The 18621-nt window shown below is 51.7% G+C and overlaps 5 protein-coding genes across 5 annotated transcripts; 1 reads left to right on the forward strand and 4 right to left on the reverse strand.

Annotated features, from left to right (window-relative positions):
* Positions 1 to 815: 815 nt before the first annotated feature.
* Positions 816 to 5496, reverse strand: GGI43DRAFT_393030 (carbamoyl-phosphate synthase L chain, ATP binding domain-containing protein). The gene is made up of 10 exons (XM_083204620.1): positions 5170 to 5496; positions 5051 to 5071; positions 4983 to 4990; positions 4876 to 4887; positions 4779 to 4816; positions 4678 to 4709; positions 4495 to 4614; positions 4349 to 4410; positions 1215 to 4259; positions 816 to 1149 (listed from the first exon to the last, which is right to left on the reverse strand). Exons 1-10 carry the CDS (start codon positions 5315 to 5317, stop codon positions 1042 to 1044), a joined length of 3594 nt encoding a protein of 1197 aa, XP_083064845.1. The 5' UTR covers positions 5318 to 5496; the 3' UTR covers positions 816 to 1041.
* Positions 5497 to 8798: 3302 nt separating this feature from the next.
* GGI43DRAFT_147518 (pyruvate transporter MPC1) lies at positions 8799 to 9980 on the reverse strand. Its single transcript, XM_083199379.1, has 3 exons — positions 9478 to 9980; positions 9169 to 9241; positions 8799 to 9088 (listed from the first exon to the last, which is right to left on the reverse strand). Exons 1-3 carry the CDS (start codon positions 9548 to 9550, stop codon positions 8857 to 8859), a joined length of 378 nt encoding a protein of 125 aa, XP_083064846.1. The 5' UTR covers positions 9551 to 9980; the 3' UTR covers positions 8799 to 8856.
* A 47-nt stretch (positions 9981 to 10027) lies between these two features.
* On the reverse strand, positions 10028 to 14041 carry GGI43DRAFT_393035 (glyoxal oxidase N-terminus-domain-containing protein). Its single transcript, XM_083204621.1, has 4 exons — positions 13641 to 14041; positions 13440 to 13576; positions 13187 to 13316; positions 10028 to 13099 (listed from the first exon to the last, which is right to left on the reverse strand). The coding sequence occupies exons 1-4, from the start codon at positions 13904 to 13906 to the stop codon at positions 10462 to 10464; spliced, it is 3171 nt and encodes a 1056-aa protein (XP_083064847.1). The 5' UTR covers positions 13907 to 14041; the 3' UTR covers positions 10028 to 10461.
* Positions 14042 to 16174: 2133 nt separating this feature from the next.
* Positions 16175 to 16913, reverse strand: GGI43DRAFT_147528 (uncharacterized protein). Its single transcript, XM_083199380.1, has one exon. It carries the CDS (start codon positions 16709 to 16711, stop codon positions 16307 to 16309), a length of 405 nt encoding a protein of 134 aa, XP_083064848.1. The 5' UTR covers positions 16712 to 16913; the 3' UTR covers positions 16175 to 16306.
* Positions 16914 to 17457: 544 nt separating this feature from the next.
* GGI43DRAFT_147649 (uncharacterized protein) lies at positions 17458 to 18497 on the forward strand. The gene is made up of 2 exons (XM_083199382.1): positions 17458 to 18311; positions 18444 to 18497. The coding sequence occupies exon 1, from the start codon at positions 17590 to 17592 to the stop codon at positions 18163 to 18165; it is 576 nt and encodes a 191-aa protein (XP_083064849.1). The 5' UTR covers positions 17458 to 17589; the 3' UTR covers positions 18166 to 18311; positions 18444 to 18497.
* The last annotated feature ends 124 nt before the right edge of the window (positions 18498 to 18621 follow it).

The raw sequence follows: 18621 nt of genomic DNA on the forward strand, positions 1-18621 counted from the left end.
TTTTCGCCCATTTATCCGGCGTCAGTGCAAGCAGCAGCTTCCCCTCACACATCGCTGCTCCGTCCGTACCGCACCGCTGTGCATAGCGCATACACCTGCATCTGCGCCGACCGAATGACTGCACCAGAGTCCTGTTCATGCGCGCGTCCATCTGCCCATTTCTGCTGCCATTCGCCCTCGCCAAGTTTGAGCGAAATACTTGCAACGCTTCATGCAAGCTGCAAACCCTCCGGGCTCCCCTTGCGCTGACATCAGCATCTGCGAGCGCTCGGACAGCCAAGCTGCTTCGATGATGGCACTGTGACGAGAGATGGGTGGCCCTGGCTTCCTAGACATTTTCTTGGACCCAGATGTCCCAGACACCACCAGGTGCTGCTGGAGCGAACACAATTATTCACTGCTTTACTAATTCTCACACAGCCAAGAGATTCATCTTATCGCGCATCTGATCTCATCCCATGCTTTTAAATCATTCCATGCGGTGCAACCCCAATAATACCCAGCTTGGAGAAGGGGGGGAAAGAGGAAGAATCACGTGTTAGTCATAAAGTACTAAACGCTTCTCCTACACCTGAAATGGTTGCGGTCTTGTTAACCGCAAAATGGTCGTCGACTTTTGCCCTATCAGACACCAACTGCGCTGTTTCCCCATACACCCCATAGAGCCCAAGCAACAAGGACCCATCTATTTTTCGAATACGCAGTGAGTACCTAGAGAACATTAGAAGGGGATGCATGTAATGGAATGGCTTTTTCACTTGCGGTTCAAGAGAACGGTTCAAGGGAACCGGAGACCAAAGCCGTCCAATAATCACGAACTGTACTCGCAATTGATAATTTGTAAAATTTTTGTATAATCCTACTGAATAAACCTATAACCAATTCCCTACTCTGCCACACGCTAGCTGTGCATTGTATAAGGGGGAACACCTTTTTTGTATGTTTTGTGTCAACTGTTTGCCCGGTCCAAACAGCTCGCTAGTAAGCACTCTTGAAATTCAACAACCATTCCTTTCCTTCTCCCTGACTCTTATAAATGACCTAAGCCTTGATAATTCTGCACACAAGATCAGAGCCATCAACTGAGTCGCCCTCCTTGACCTGGAGACTGGCCACCTTTCCGCTATGGGGAGCTGAAATAACCATTTCCTACAATCATAATTAGCAACATGCGTCTTTTGGTTCCAAAAGAAAGGGGCAAAAGAAAAACTTACCATCTTCATGGCAGACAGAACTGCAAGAGGGTCACCCTTCTTGACTTCAGAGCCTTCGTGGACACGCAGCTCAACCAAGACACCAGACATCGGAGCGCCGACCTGGCTGGAGTCACTGGGATCAGCCTTGGGGCGGCTAATGTTCTCAACGGCAGCCTTCTTGTCAGCGACGGTGACCTGTCGGACTTCACCGTTCATTTCAAAGAAGACCTCGCGAAGGCCGGTCTGCTCGCTCAGAGGACCAATAGCAAGAAGCTTGAGGATGAGGACCTTGCCCTTCTCCAGCTGTACGTTAAACTCCTCACCAATCTCTGGTCGAGAAAGGAAGTATCTGGTAGGCAGGACTGAAAGGTCACCGTACTCGGCGGTGAACTTCTTGTAATCCTCAAACACCTTGGGGTACATGACGTGAGAGGCAATGTCACACTCCGTAACAGGCGCTCCGAACTTCTTGCCCAGCTCGCGCTTGGTCTTGACGAAGTCCACAGGGTCGAGGAAGAGACCAGGGCGCTTGTCGAGCTTCCGTCGTCCACGGAGGGCATCTGTGCGGAGAGGCTCGGGGAAGCCACCGTAAGGTTGGCCCATCATGCCCTCCAGGAACTCAAGCACTGAGCCGGGGAAGTCGAGCTCGGAAGCGCGAGCCTTGACATCTTCGACAGACAGCTTGTTGGACACCATGAACTGGGCAAGATCACCAACCACCTTGGAAGTAGGAGTAACCTTGACAACATCGCCAAGCAGCTCATTGGCATGTTCGTAAGCCTTCTTTGTCTCGAGCCACTGGGATCCAAGACCAAGCTGAGAAGCCTGGAACATCATGTTGGTCAGCTGACCACCAGGAATCTCGTGCTCGTAAACCTCAGGGTCAGGTCCGGCAAGGTGAGCCTCGAAAGGAGAGTAGAGCAGACGCAGCTGGGACCAGTATGTGTCCAGAGCTCGGACTTGCTTGTGGTCCAAGCCGGGGTCAAACTCGCTGCCTTCCAAAGAAGCCAGCAGAGCGTTGATGCTAGGCTGAGAGGTCATTCCAGACAGGCTGTCTGTAGCGGCATCGACCGCATCGGCGCCGGCCTGGGCACAAGCCACCATGGAGGCGACACCAGTACCAGCGGAGTCGTGGGTGTGAACGTGAATGGGCAGATCGGGGTACTTCTTGCGAATAGCACCGATCAGGAGTGTGGCTGCGTGTGGCTTCAACACACCGGCCATATCCTTGATACCTAGGACGTGGATGTCCAGGGCAACAAGCTTGTCAACCAAGTCCAAGTAGTAAGGCAGGTTGTACTTCTTGTTGGGGTTCAGCATGTCACCACTGTAACACACTGTTCCTTCCACAACACCACCAGCCTTGTGGACAGCCTTGATGCCGACTTCCAGTTGGTTGATGTCGTTCAAGGCATCAAAGACACGGAAAATATCGACTCCGTTCTTCTTGGCCTGCTCGACGAAGTGGTCAATGGCATTGTCGGGCAGCGAAGAGTAGGCCACACCGTTGGCGCCACGAAGCAACATCTGGAAGGGGATGTTGGGAATCAGCTGTCGCATCTTGCGGAGACGGTCCCAAGGATCCTCGTAAAGGAATCGGTATGCCACATCAAAAGTAGCACCACCCCAACACTCCAAACTGTACAAGTTGGAAAGAGCATGGCTGGTTTCCTTGGCAATGTTAAGGAGATCAATGGTTCGAACTCGGGTAGCCAGCAAAGACTGGTGGGCATCTCGCCAGGTGGTATCCATAAGAAGACATCCCTTGTAATCGCGAACAGCCTTGGCAAAGGCCTTGGGGCCCTGTTCAACGATGATGTTTCTCCAACCCTTCTGGCAAGGCTGGCTGACATCGACCTTCTCGCCAGTGGAGGTGAAAAGCTCGGGGGGAATGATTTCGCCCTTGAACTTGGGCTCACCAATTTGGCCCTTGATGGAGCTACCGTTGACAGCGACATCTCCAAGGTATGCCAGCAGTTTCTGAGCACGGTTCTGGCCACCTACGAGGTCAAACAGCTGTGGGGTATCGTCGATGAAGGTTGTCCAGCAATTTCCATCAATAAAGGTTGGGTGAGTCAGAAGAGAAGCCAGGAAGGGAATGTTGGTCTTGACACCTCGGATACGGAACTCGATAAGAGCTCGCAGCACCTTTCTTCTGGCAATCTCGTAGGTGCTTCCCTGGGCAGTACACTTGACCAACATGGAGTCGTAGTGAGGAGTGATGACAGCTCCAGCAAAGCCGTTACCACCATCGAGACGAATACCGTTACCACCGGCAGATCGGTAGACTTCAATCTTTCCGGTATCTGGTCGGAAGGCCTCAGCAGGATCTTCGGTTGTGATACGGCACTGGATAGCGAAACCGCGAGTGGAAATTCGGTCCTGAGTAAGGCCGAGCTGGGCCAGAGTGGCGCCAGCGGCGATCTGAATCTGGGCGGCGACAATGTCGATGCCAGTGATCTCTTCTGTAATAGTGTGCTCGACCTGAATACGAGGGTTGATCTCGATGAAGTAGTAGCGGTTCAACTGGTCAACCAAGAACTCCGCAGTGCCTGCATTGCGGTAGTTGACGGACTTGGCCAGCTTGACAGCATCGTTCAGGATAGCGTCTCGGACTTCCTGAGGGAGGTCCTTGGCCGGAGCAATCTCGACGACCTTCTGGTGTCGGCGCTGGACAGAGCAGTCACGCTCGTACAGGTGGACAATGTTGCCGTGGTTGTCACCGAGCAGCTGGACCTCGATGTGCTTGGGCTTGTCGAGGAAGCGCTCAACGAAGACGGTGCCGTTGCCAAAGGCAGACTTGGCCTCGGAAGTGGCTCGCTCGAAGCTTTCCTTCAAGCTCTCCTCGTCGCGAACAACTCGCATACCACGACCACCACCACCATAAGCAGCCTTGATGATGATAGGGAAGCCATACTGATCAGTGAAAGCCTTGACTTCTTCAAACTTCTCGACCGCTCCAGGGGTTCCTGGGACGACTGGGACGCCGGCAGCAATGGCAAGCTTACGAGCCGAGACCTTGTCGCCAAGCGCATCGATCACATCTGGGGTGGGGCCGACAAACTATGAGGCGTGTCAGTGGCAGTTCAAGATAAGAAAAAAAGCACCCGCTGTAGAAATTGAATAGCAGCCGACGCAAGCCGAAAACTCACAATGAGGCCAGCCTTCTCGACGTTGCGAGCAAATTCAGCGTTCTCAGACAAGAAACCGTAACCTAAAGAAATTAATTAATAAATGAACAATGCTTATATAGAAGAAGAAGAAAAAAAAATAATAGACAAAGAATAGAGAAACTAACCCGGGTGAACCAGTTGAGCGCCGTGCTCTACAGCAATCTTGATAATCTCGTCGCCGGCGAGATAAGCTCCGACAGGGGTGTACTGGCCTCGCTTGCCAATGACGTAGGCTTCGTCGGCCTCTGTGATAGAGCAGTCAGTAAAAGTAGTCATTTGACGGGGTGCATATCAGGGTCGCAATATACTTTGGCGATGCATGGATAGTCGGTCCTCATAACTTGGATAAAAAGTCAGTCATATTGTTCAAAGAGCATGTAAAATTTTCTTTTATCGGGGCGTTACTCACCTGAAGACAGCGATTGTGTGTAATGAAAGCTCGTGGGCCTGTAGGAGGGGTAAGTATGCGCCCGAAGTCGGCACCGACGGATAGAGGGACAACTGACTGTTCTGAAAATCTATTCGCAATGCGCAAACCAAAGTTAGTACATCACATTGTGTCGCTCATAAAATAAATGATTAAAATCGAGGCCGATTTGCTTGTTCAACGTACTCTGATGGCTGTTAAGTGTTAGCGACCGCAAGCTGCGACAAGTGGATGGCGGGGTTGTTTCGACTTACGGATTTCACCACGGTTGGCAACTGTTAGCGTAGCAGCCAAGAGTCAGTAACACGCTCTCTTCTGCGACCTATTCTACGCCAATTGGCGCTGGATAGGTGCCTCAGACGTCGCGACTCACCAAGGATCTTCTTAAGATGCATAATGCTGGAATTGGCGCGGATGTGGTGGATGGTCTGCGCCTCCTTGGGCTCATCGACATCATCGTCGTCGAAGACATCGTTGAAGGTCAGCGCCTGCTGGGGGTGAGGGACTGGAGTGCCTGCCATGGTGGGCAAGACGGGCTCGAGCAAACAAGAGAGAGTATAGGCTCGATTTAGGGATATGGGGAGACAAAAGGAGAGCAGCTCAGCACAGAAGAGAGCCCGAGGGAGACGGCCGGAGACGCTGCCTTTTATGAAGCAGCAGAAGCTCGGCCAAGATGGATGGGGGGGCAGGAATTGACGGCGGGGCAGCTGTCGAAGGTGGGGGGTGGGGTGTTGCGTTTAGGGAGGTTAGCAGGCTAGCAGTTGCGTCTCCAGCGCTTGCGACAGTGCAGGCACTAGCTACAGGTACTGAGGCAATAGGCATGTAACAGGTAGGAATAGTCATGTATGTAGCTGCGTCTAATACTGGTTACCTAGACCTATTATACTGTGTGCCTCTTTCGTCTGCTCGGCTCATCCATCAACCATGACTAAGGGCCACTGTTAGACGAAGCAGCACAGAGGGAGGTGCAATCGAGAGACACGGGAGCTGGAAAGAAGAGAGGAAATCAATGTTTTTCTTCTTAATTTTGAATCCAGAACGACGGCAGGGAAAATCTCCGAAGAGAGCGCGAGGGGGAGCGAAGGTGGACCGAGCTATACGCTCAATCTTCTCTCTTGACGCACGTCTGTCCCCTTCTGCCGGGCCTGAGCCGGTGACACACGCCCACCCTGGCGTGCCACATGAACACATGGCCCAAGGCCGCTGCATCCTTACGTTACTCACTGCATTGTCTGCTCCTGAAGCACCGGGATTGGCGGCATGGAATATGGCGGCTACGGCGTCGAGGCAAAATGGACCAACATGTCGGCATACATGAAGCTAGATCGAGGATCTTCCCTCAGCATCTCTGGTCTCTGGTCAGCTGATGCAGTCGGTGAGACAGGAGATATAGACCGCCTTGTTCACGCAGTACGACTATATAGTACTAGGTAGCAACTAGCTGGCACACTTCGTGTCTGGGTGGACTGAGATTTGGCTGCAATAAGCAAGAGGGGAAGCATGTTCTATAAAAAAGACTCTGCGCCCCAGCCGGCCAACCAAAAAAGTTACTTTTACCGCAGCCAATTTGTCTTGGAAATTGGTGATTATTTTTTCCTCAAAATTTTCTTTGCTGCTCTTCTTACGACGTACAAACAGTCACAACGCTTATCAAGTGCCAGCTAGCCCGTGTTGCCATCCAGAAAGTCATTCCCATTACATACCAGATTTTACACCCGCTATTTGGGGGCTAAAGTCGATTGTTACCATGTATCACCATTAGCTCGGTGATACCAGCTTAAACGGGCGGAGCCTTCTTCTCCGACCAATCAGCGGCCCAGGATAACGCAGCCTCTTACAAGTTTGGCGCTGTTATATTAAGCTTCGTTCCAAGAGCGGGATGTCCTGGCCCTTTTCTGCTTCGCTGGCTCCTGGAATGTACTGGTATAGCGGGCTTCCAAGATCCGTACCCACCAGGCTCCTGCGTCGAGGACCTCTTAGCTTTTGAGGCATAATATCAGCCGCAGTTGTCGCCCGCTTGGAGGATGGACTGCCAATGCTTTTCCCCCGGGGCCAGAACTGCTTACCGCCAATTAGTACTATGCTACAGTAACACGATGCGTACTGTAGTCCGCAAAGCAGGCACTTAACGAGATCTGAATCATGCCTTGCCTAGCATTACATGCACTCCATACCCCATACGCGCGCGAAATAGATCATGCCCATCGCGTCTTACCAATCCTGTCCTCGCTCTTGGGCCATGAGCAACCCCTCTCGCCTCTGTGCTCAGTGAGAGGCCAGGGCTGGTGCCGTAACCGAGGATCAAGGCATGTTGTTCGCCTAGCTGCGGCTGATGACAGCGTGAAAACACCACAGAAGCAGGGCTCAATCGGAATATCTCGACACGGCTTCAATTCGTCGAGCCCGATCATTCTCGCTCTTCCACGTGATGATCATCCGTTCCAGCATACCAGGACGCATCGTGGGCCGGCCATGGCCGTGCTGATGGTGTCTTTCTCGGCTCGGAGGAAGGGCCCGTAACGTAATTGGTCTTCGTATCGCCGGCCCGAGGGTGTTGCTGGGTCCGAGCACGGATCCGTCGCATCTCTGACCCCGTATTTCCCAGCCTGGTTGCAAGGCCGATCTGTAATGGCGGCACATCTTGCAGATGTACTCCGTGTGTAGTATGTAACTCGAGATTGGGGAGCTAAGATCTGGCCAAACCTGGGTGCTGACGAATTGGTCACCCCGCCTAGCTCGAGCTCGGCGCGTCAAGCCGACTGGCACTATTACTCTATATCGCGCGCTCATCGCCATCTAGCGCTGGGCTTCCTGGATAGTGCATGGCGCCCTCAGTCGGCTTACTGGTTTCTGCTTGGATCTGGCTGGGGATGTGATGAGCCAGAGATCCGCCCGTCTGGCTGAGGAATTTTTTCTTCTTCTTTTACCTCCGGCTCTCGCACGCCACTTACGAAGTAGTGTGCCTGACTATCTCGCTCAAGCCACTCTTATCGCTCCAATCCAGCGAAATTACAGTCATCCTTCTGTCGTTATTCCCATATTTTCTCCGGCCTCTTGTTATATTACTCTTTTTGGACGGGTTGTCATTTGCCAATTTTCATGAAAGCGAATTTTCTCCGACACCGGACGTGGCAGGGGTTTTGACGACTCCTTGATTCGGACCTTTGAATAACTTTTGAACACTCTAGCAATCCAATTCGGTGATAGTCCTACGTTGTGAAATAAATATTACTCTTCCTCACTTAGATACGCCGTTTGAGAGCCTGATTGGTAGCACAAAATGCCAACCATACCAACCATTCTCATTCTTGTTCATATGTAATATAATGTAGTTATCCTCGGCAGCGAGAAGGCATTACCATCTCATACCAATTGTATATTACGCTAATACGCATATCTCCTGTGGTTTGTCAAGTTAACCCCGGCTACTAAAGGAAAACCTCGGCAGTCCACTAAATGACTGCCGTTAATTGCAAGGCGTCCCTGAATCGCATCATCAATTATTTCCAATTCTATCAATAATATTAGTTATGACTTGGCCCACATGACGTAAAGCTCAGAGAGACCCTATCTATATGCTGGCCTCTCAGGAAGTAGATGGAGGCCGAGGCTCTTGTCTGAACAGTTGCGTTGCTGTCGTGTTGATACCTTAGTACCTCCTAGATAGAAAACGATTGTACTATTACTACCACATTGACACTATGACGGAGCTACTTGGGGCTACAAAATCTTTTTCTTGGCAAAAAGATGATAAATCAATTGTTAAGTGCAATTTATCCCCCAGGCTATTATTAATTGTCCAAATACCTGAAGCCTCAAATCTCTTCTATGAAATGACTCGGAGATGTAAGTGTATGATACAGCAGCTACACGTTTCAGCAGACGGGAAAGAGTCTACAAGCCATCGAAAACCTCCAGTCTCGAGACTTGGCCTCCTCAGATGAATTTCCTTTTGACCCTGATCTACCGCAGCGCCCATCTTCCCTCCACCTTTTCCTACGACTTTATCCATGCTTTTAGCGTCTCAGTTCCATTGCGCAACAACTTTCTTCCAAGTTGATTATTTGCTAGGTGCTGTCTCCTTGCCAGCATCGACACCCTGATCCAAAGCCAGCTTCTCCTTTCCGCCCCAGTGGTGGTATGACAGGTATCGGTAGCCCTGGGTGAGCTGGGCACATGTGTTGACAACGTGGCATCCGAACAGGAGGTAGTTCCTGGGGGAGACAGCAAGAGCATATCGCATAAAGGTCATAGAGTAGACAGAAAGGGCGGCGGTCATCTGTCCGGAGATCCTATATAGAGAAACAAAAAAGGTAAGCCGTTGGCCGGTATCGGCGGGGATGCAGCTCGGAGCTGGAGGAAAGCTTCTTACAGATCAGGGCTCTTCTGGGTATCCAGAACGGCAGCAATGGGAATACCAAAGTTGGAAACAGGTCCCCAAAAGTCTGTTTGCGACAATGTATTAGCCTCTGGCTCCCACGGACGGGTATAAAACAAGCGCGCCAGCTTCCGGCCAGAAAGACCGCGTCTTGGGAAGGGAGCACAAGAATGTAGGGGAAGAGCGCAGGAAACAAGGCAATAAGTGCTTGACGCGAGCATTATCAGGGCATAATTTCCCTCAGTCGCGCTCAGGCACCTTTCATAACTTCAGCACGAGGATATTGGATAGACTAGTACGTACGAGTTGTGCAAACATAGCTCAACATCGGGTTGGACCTGATCTTGGCGTTGATAGCCTTTGCGAGCGCAGCCATTTTGAATAATCGTCGAGAGATACTTAAAGTCGAGGGAAGGCACGGATTGTCGCTGCGACGCTTTTGAGGATGCTAGAACGCAAAAAATCCCCTATCTCGTTCTTGTCAGCGGCGTTGATTTACCCTTGTCGGCCAAAATTTGGATGCCGAAGTCGATAATTGCGAGGTCACGTGCTCCTGGCTCCAGAACAGCAATCTGTGCTGCAAGCTTGAAACTTTGCTTCTGGCCGTTTACAAAACGTATGATTTGTTCTGTCACATGAATGATACCAGGTCTATTTTTCTACTTTACGCAGCTTGGACAGTCAGAGCTACAGAAAGTGACAACAATGCGGGAATTTCATGCCATAGTCATCACTGTAGGTGAACCATTACCCAAGTCACAGATCTGGCCCACAGTATGAGATTGCTCCAATCCAAATAGGGCCTATGTAAGCCAACAACTATCCCTGCTCTGGAAGTTAACCTAACTGCAGTACATAACGAGAACATTGGCAAAAGGAAGAAGAAAATGTGCAATGTTCATAAAAGCAACCTCATACAGCTTCTCGATCGTTACTCGTCAACAGCATTTAAAATGCCTTGACCTAGGATATTTGACTTCACCAAACCTATATATCATCTTGAAGCTTATGAAAATGAGAAAATAAGTCAATATCGAGGTGAATTGACACCACAGACAGCATAGCAATGATCTTAACTATACTATCTTGCTCTCTCTGGCCCGTTTCCTTTCTTCCGTTTGTTAACCATGAGCTTGCCTTTATATCCTAATCAAGCCTAACAAGTTCCTTCGCTAACCGATTTCTACCAAAAGGAATAATACATCAAGAGAACACTAACTACATCACACACAAACAAGAAAAAAGCCCTCTAACAATAAGAAAAACAAAGACAATCCATCAGTTGACTTAGACACCTGGAACGGTGAAGCCTGCGTTCTTAGGCCAGTTACCAATCTGACCTGGGTCGCCGCCAACACGGACATAGACGCCCACAGCCGGGATACCTCCGTCCAAGATAAAGAACTGGTACCAGGTAGGAGGTGCAATGTACTGGTTGGGAGGAGCAGTAACGGTACAAGTGGTGCCGGCGCAAGAGATGGCAAGGAAGAGAGTGCGCGCTCCCATGGAGTTGCCGTGGGTGCTAGTAACAGAGCCCATTAGAGTAGCCTGAATGGCACCGTTCTGAGCAGGGCCGCCAAGCTGGACGGTGATGCTTTGGCCGTAGCTCCAGTCCTTGTTGGTGACAGTGAATGAGGGACGAGGCTTGCCGCTCTTGAGGTAAGGAGGAGTGAAGGACTCGATGCGGTACTCTTCGGGGTTGACGTTATCCTGGGGATCTGAGCCGGAGACGAGAACGCGGCCATCCAGAAGAGTAATAGCCTCAGAGTGGTACATGCGAGCCACAGTGGTGTTGGCCATGACGGTGATGCGGTGGCCAAGTGGCTTCTGGGGGTCGTAAAGGAGAGCATTCAGGTTAGGGCTGTCTGCGAGGCCGAAACCAGCAACACCGTGGTGAGCGCCGTTGAGAATGAGATAGGTGCCATCAGGAAGAGGAGCCATGCAGGATATGACGCGCTGAGAAGGCATACGCTCAATTGCCCAGGTTGGGTTATCGGTATCGGGATAGGTGCTCACGCAGTTATCCAGAGCATAAGAGGCGCCCTCGGAGGAGCCACCGCAGATGAGGACACCAACGGGATCTGTGAAAGGGGCGTGCATAGGCAACAGGACAGCGGATCCCTCAAGGGGGTAGGTTCGTCCAGCCATGGGGTTGTTGACTGCACCGGGAATGTTGGGCAAGACCTTGATGGTAGCAAAGGTGTTTTCATCCAGAATACGAGCCTCGTTCCAGTAGGCTACGAAGATGCCTTTAGAGGGCAGGACGCTGCAGAAGGGATACAAGTTGTTCGGATCGGTACGTTCGAGCCAGTCCATGTAGAGAGGCGCGGTACCGGTGTAAGGAAGAATCTCGAGCGTGGGAATAGGAGCGCCGTTGGAGCCCTCTTCTCCTCCAACGACGAGAACGGAGCCGTTGGCCATGTTCATGGCAGTTGGGTACCAGCGGCCATCTTGAAGCTTCAGAACCTCGACATTCTCTTGCCAGTCATTGGTGCCGTTGACGCCAGCAGAACCATCTGGGGTATATAATCGGACACCATAGGTAGAGTCGCCAGACCATCCTCCTACATTGAGCTGTCGACCAGCCTTGTCAGGGAGAGTGACACCGCCAGAGCAGAAGATGTCAGTCTTGACATGCATCTCTCTCCAAGCAAGCTGATACTGGTCGACGAGAGTCAGGTCGAGCTCATAGGCACCAGTGGAGTTGGGCTCGCCAGTGCCCCATTTCTCAAGGAAGACGACCTTACCGGTGACGGCTTGGGTCACCATGAGAGGCACGCAGACGCCACCCATGAGCTGCTCATAAGAACCAGCTGCGGCGGTGCCCGCTACAGGGAAGTCCCAAGAATAGAGTGGTGTTCCGGTGTAGAAGTAAGTAGTGAGGCGAGAACCGCCACCGCAGATGGCCGAAGCGTTGCCCGGGCAGGGAACATTGCACTCTGTTTCGGGCCTCTTCGTCGAACCAGCGGTGTTGATGTTCTCTGGGTCACCACAGTAGCACTCTTGGCCATACTCCAAACCGGCAGCCATGTAGCCGTACTCACCACATGCGTCAAGGCATTGCTCAGGGGTCATGGTGTTGGGGAAGATGTTCTGCCAGAAGAAAGTGTGCACTTGATTGATGTTATCCTCATAGCAACCTTGGTAGGTCCAGTTGCCCACCACCGGAACTGGTGCTGGGGGGGCCAGGACGGCCGGTGTGCCCTTGGAGATGATGGTCATTCTGCCGCCACCACCGCACATTTCTGAAGAGTCACCGGCGCAGGGAGTATTGCACTCAGTGGAAGAATTGGCCTTGACGCCACCGTTGACGATGTTGTTGCCGCAGAAGCACTGCTTGGAGTACTCAGCACCAGCGATGGTATAGTTTTGAGAAGCGCAGGACGCGGCGCAGGACTCGAGGGTCAGATTAGCATCGTCGGGGTTCTGTTCATTAAGAATGCGGCCGTTGACGCCGTCTACATAGCAGCCATAGCTCTGCCATCCCTGTGGGAGTCCAGTTGGTTGCTGAGTGGCTGAAGTGGTGGTGCCTGACGGAGGAGATGATCCCGATGAGCTACCCGAGCCCGGGGCATTGGTCGAATAGACAGACAGACGATTTCCGGCACCGCAAAAGTCACAGTCGTTGCCAGCACAGGTCATGCTACAGTCTGATGACGTAGTGAGCTTGGAACCGGCACTAAAGGAGTTGCCGCAGTAGCATTCTCTGCTGTACTCGACGCCAAAGTACGTGTAAGCCGCACAGAAGGTAGCACAGCTCTCCAGAGTCATGCCATCATCGGCATACGTCGTTGATGCGAGAGCCCGAGCCGATGTACCCTCAGTATAGCAGCCGTACCAGTTATATTTGCCTATCAAGGCGGGCTGCGCGGGACAAGCACCTGTTTGCGCGGGTTGGCCTGCAGTAGTTGTGGCAGTCCCAGAGCTGCACCATCCATGTTAGCATCACTCCAATACGAGATGATCATCTCCGCAGTCCTAGCTTCTTTCATCAGATTATGCCTGTGCTTACCTGCTGGAGCCAAAGGTGTAAAGGTTCAAGAAGCTTGGTCCTCCACAGTACTCGGTACTGTTGCCATTGCAGGTCATTGTGCAGCCACTTGCGGCTGGCTTGGCACCATTGGAGATGGACTTGCCGCAGTCTGCATACTCAACTGGTCAGTTAACTGGACACGGGGAAAAACAAATGAAACGAAACAAAGCAAAAGCCACACTCCGTCACTGCGTCTGTGTGGTCCGTTCGGGAGGAATTGGGGGCCACTTACAGCACTCTCCACCGTACTCAACGCCAGCAAAGGTATATCCTGCTGCCTTGCATCCTGACGTACAAGCAGCCACCGTCATTTGCGCATTAGCAACGCTACCGAGTTGGAACGTCAATGCACGACCAGTGGTGCCCTCGCTGCCAGTCATATGTTAGCATTAGCTACATACTTAGAAGTGAGTATCTCGTATCATAAACTTACGCATAGCACCCCTGGGACACCCAACCATTAGGGCCTGGGTTGACCTCAGGACCAGTGACTTTAGATGACTTATACAAAGTGAGACGATTGGGGCCACCACACGCCTCAGTCGAGTTACCGCCACATGGAGCATTGCAGTCGCTGGCAGTGGTATTTGTGCCGCCCGTTGCAAGACTGGAACCGCAATAGCATTGGGTATAGTACTCTGTTCCAGCGTAAGGGAAGTCCAGTCCGAAGCAGTAACTCGTACATTCTTCGTTAGTCATGTTAGCATCAGTGGTGGACGCTGCGCTAATCGTCCGCCCAACATCGCTATTGCTCTGGTCAGCATATATGCAAGCTTAGAGTTTGCCAAGAGAAGTAGGAAGAGCGCCATACATGTAGCATCCCTGATACGTCCAGCCATTGTCAAACGAAGCTGGCGCAACGAGATCCCGCTTTTGGAGGATCTGTGCGTGACACGGTTTTAAGGATAGTAGAGAGATCGACAGCAGCGAGGCTGCCGGGGAAGGTTTCATGGTTGCGGTCTTTGTGGCTCTCGCCAAGGCAAGCAGCAACAAGAGATGGCAATCAGCGTATCAGGCCCGCGCGCTCTCCAGGCCAAATGAGAGCTGGCTGTTGGCTAATCAAAGAGAGCCGTGAGAAGAAAGGGTCAGAAGAACAAAGAAAATGGTCAATTGCCGCGGACAATGCCCAGCTTCTTGTACTCCGTGCATGGCCATCCTACCTGATCGTGGCCCAGGAACAGACGAGCCTACCCAGGAAGACTAATGGGGCCGGAGACTTGGCATAGCTTGCCATGCTCCCACCCACACAGCTGTAAACACCAAGGCCGGGATCGAGACTGTGATAGTCAACGCAGGCCAGAGCTAGGTCTAGTCCCTTGTAGGCTGCGGTTGTGGTGGTCCATGACGGGAGGCGCCACTCACACGGACAGAGATGCTGGAGCCGACTAAGAGCAAGCGTTGCAGGGGATACTGGGAGGGAACTGGATGGTGTTCGTACACTCTTCAGATGTTTGTACGTCCCTTCTACATACGAAGTAGTCTTTCAATATCCAGATGCAGCGCAGAGAATCCAGTAGGGCGCCTATGCAGGCAAGGGCCACGCCCCCTCGTCTCGATCAAGGACAGGGTTGGTCAGCCGGAGCCAGGCGCCGTCTAGAATGGGTACAGTATGCAGCCTCAGGCAAGGCACCAATATTAGGATGGTTGGTTTCAATGCTCTCGGTTCTCTGCTCAGCCTGCTAATTACTCAATTAGTCTACAGCCGACCGAAACCAGAAAAACAAAACAACAGCAGAAGTAAGCCTTCAGCGCCCGTTCTAATGCTCCAGCCAGGTTCTTTTGACAGCTCAAGCCAATGCTTTTGCGTGCCATATTTTCTGGCTCTTCTCCACAGGCATAGGCCAGCAAAAAGCAGCAAATAACGCCGTCTCGATAAACTACACCCGTTGAGGCTGCGGGTAGTGGGGGAGCTGGTCAGAAATACGAGGCACGGTTCGGTACTCCGGACCATCCACCTCCATCCTCGGCGTCCAGGCTTATTACTAGCCTACTCGTGCATCGAAGCGTTGGCGTAGCAGTATGCCTTTGATGGTGCCTAACAATGTACCACCCACAATGGGAACAAGTTGTGCTAAAAAGGGCCATGTTGCGTTGTAGCTGAAAGCTCAGTGGTACGACTATTTGATCATACGGCCATTGATGGCTTATTACCAGGCACTCCATACTTACCGTGCCGATGGTTTGCATGGGGCATGCTCCCAAACGGAGATCCTTTGGCCAAGCAAGGACATGTGGGTGAGTGATAAGGTGCGGCCATGCAAACCGGCAACCAGCTCTTGATTTCGCGTGACATGTTCTCTCCCCCTCGTCCTCTCTTCCTCCCTGCCGCCATGGCTTGATAATATTGGTCAGTTGGCTCAATAGTATATGTTTACTCCATGGGGCTGAAGCTGACGAACGGACCTGGAAAACCTCGGGTGCTGGACGCCACCGTAATAATCCACGCGCGAGAAATAGCAATTAGGACGAATCAAAGTTTAGGCTTAGATCCTAGCCTGGCCTATGCCTGATCGCGGTGTGGGACGCCTGCCATGATCCCCGTGCCGCCGAGTGAGCCGATAGCCCGGCAGAGATTTGCTTGATCTTACTGTGAAACAAAGCTCAGACCGTATTTACCCGTTACCATTAACGCTGTTATATATTAAACTTTTTTTGGTTTCTTTCACAAGACACACCAAGGAAGCTTTGGCTTTGGCTACCGGGACTTTTGGCGCGGCAATTTGTTAACGTCAGTCAGTATCTCCTGAGGGCTGCGGCACACATACACGGACGATAAGACGCTTCGCCGCTAGCTTGCGGTAGGGGCTTGGCCGAGCTGAGGTGGCTCAGGCACATTTGCCTGTTCAGGGTGAACTAAAGCAATAGGAAAAAAGAGGCCAGCGGTAGAAAAGGCCACTGGCTGCGCGGATAGAAGGCCGGGCTCGATGCTGGTACATTGGCGTCGGCAGCTAAGTCGACACCATGTCTTAGCGTTAAAGCCGCACCAGAGCCAGAGGGGGGATGATGGAAGAGATTGGCTGCTCGCTTCTATACACGCAAAGCACGCAAGGGGGCAGCTGAGAAAAGACAAACGGCAGGGTTTGTTTCATTGACAGGCGTCTAGAACGTGACATTTCGTCGGAAAATTCCTCCCTTGGGATGTGACCAAACCTTTGCGACCTCCTCCTGCCCTACGATGTATCGTAGCATTGGTCTAGCGTCCATGACCATCTCCGGGATGCACTGAAGGGATGAGATGAATCGATTTTTACAAGCCGACCGACCGTCCATCCACCAAAAATAGGTGGACAGGGGGTAGCTGGCCAAAGCCAAACACACACATGCCGTCCACTGGTAAGAAGGAATAATGCTACTGCTGCTACTACTGCTAGCTGCTGATACCGCTCCATACAGCTTCGTAATCGGACGAGGCACCGCTACGGCATTCACTGAACAAGGAATGACATAAACCCATGCTGACCCGACAGACTTTACATGGCCTGGGTCTCGTCTTGCGTCTTGCATCGTGCAGCACAAGTATTACCAGCTAATGTGCCCTGTAAATGCTAAGGATATTATTACCTGACCCGATATCCAAATTGGAAGCCCTAAAATACGCCGAGCCGAGCAAGGAGCAGACTTTGAGCTTCCAGCGCTGAGTTTTCACCCAAGCCAAACCCCATGGGGACGCTCCCCTCTCAGTCTGCAGAAGCAAGTTGATAAACACCTGCCAAGTGCTTATTTGCGCACTGCAGCCATCCCGCACCTCCGCCTTGGCAGCTTTGGTGTGAAAGGAAGTTTTGCTGATACTACCTGACTTACAAACTCTATATGAGAAATTGTAAGCACCGTTGCAGACTAATTTTGCCCGAAGTGACTAAGGAGAAAATTAAAAAGGAAACAAGCATAATAAAAAGAAAACAAACGAAATGAAAGACAAAAAGAAGAGAGCAGTCGTATTCGACCGCTTGCCCGTAGCACCTGCTGCTACCTGCAGTGCTCTCCCAGGATCTCCCTTGGCGCCACAGTTCATGGCCTCTTTTTCATGCAAACCGCCCCGCCACCAAGAACACAGCGACGGTGGTGGTGCAATTCAACTTTTTTTTCCTCTCTCTTCTTTGTGCTTGTGCATGCGGTAGCGTATGCATCCTACATGTACGTAGGCCGGTCTAATATGTATCCACCATTCTCATTGTCTTGGGATACGAACAAGCGGAGGGGGGTTATTCGATAACTCATGCAGCGTCAGCTCAATACTACGATTGCTGCCCATTGACGTGAATCCGAGACCAATCGTTTACAATTCTAGGCATCTATTTTAGGCAGATTGTTCCGATACCACAAAATGAAAGAGAAGGACAGCCAAACCATTGGCACGTGGAATGCAGGCTCGGGCGTGAACAATGCATGCGGGACTTTGCTTTTCTCCATATGGTGATGCCAAGGGCACAGCATACGAGCAGCCTGCATCTCGCCAGGATTTTTTCCCTCTCAGGCAGAGCAACGAGTCACTACCGTCGCTCATGCATGGTGCTCAGGTCGCATCTCGTATCGGCGAATGCGGCCAGCGGTGGTTGTACGCCAGCGAGACCACCATGAGCATCCCGGAAAGACCAATAGGCTACGCCATACCGCCAACAACATCCCGTCAATCCCACCCTCGGAGGGTCCCAACCGATCTCTTATCCACGCGGAATCACCTGCTAGCGCCTTCCATCGTGCCAGGGAAAAAATCAGCCGCAAATACGGAGCAAATTATTACCAGCGTCTACTTATCACTTATCAAGCGTCCTGCGGCATCCCTGCCAGCGAGTGCTATCGAGTGCCAACCCCTGTCAACAACAACGCATTATCGTTGGAACTACATAGTACATGCGGGCAATATGTATTTATATAATACAACGCATGCTCGTACATATAGAGATGCAGTACTGCTATGCCGGAATAACGCCTCGGTCGCTTATGAACGGCTGCATTGAGGAGGCTTGACTCGTATGATGCAGTCGGTACCACCACATTGGGCTCAATATTGTCCTCTTTGGGACAAACCGGTGAAGATTCGGATGTAAGAGGAGGCCACCAGCCCAGCAACCTCATTGGTGATGACAACAAACACTGTCGATACGTAAGTGCATACGAAGTAGACTAGATACGTCCAGGCTGTGCCGAACAGGGGAAAACAAAACACTGGCTAGCACTGCTACTCTAATTAGGAGTATTCCTGCGCTCGCTAATGCAGGGTGATGAATCTTCACAGCCGCTTCTCAGGCCCCTTGCGTCTACCGTGTTGGAGTTAACGACTGACACTGCCGCCACCACATGGCCTCTTCAGGAGCAGCAACAGTCTGCTTACCATAAATGTGAAGTGGCTTTATTGAAAAGCCATAAAGGGATGACTGTGGCGCGTCTACCGAGATTACAAGGAGTCAAATTGA

This window comes from Trichoderma evansii (genome assembly GCF_050947405.1).
Source record: "Trichoderma evansii strain SZMC 28006 chromosome Unknown GGI43scaffold_2, whole genome shotgun sequence".
NCBI classification, from domain to species: Eukaryota; Fungi; Ascomycota; class Sordariomycetes; order Hypocreales; family Hypocreaceae; genus Trichoderma; species Trichoderma evansii.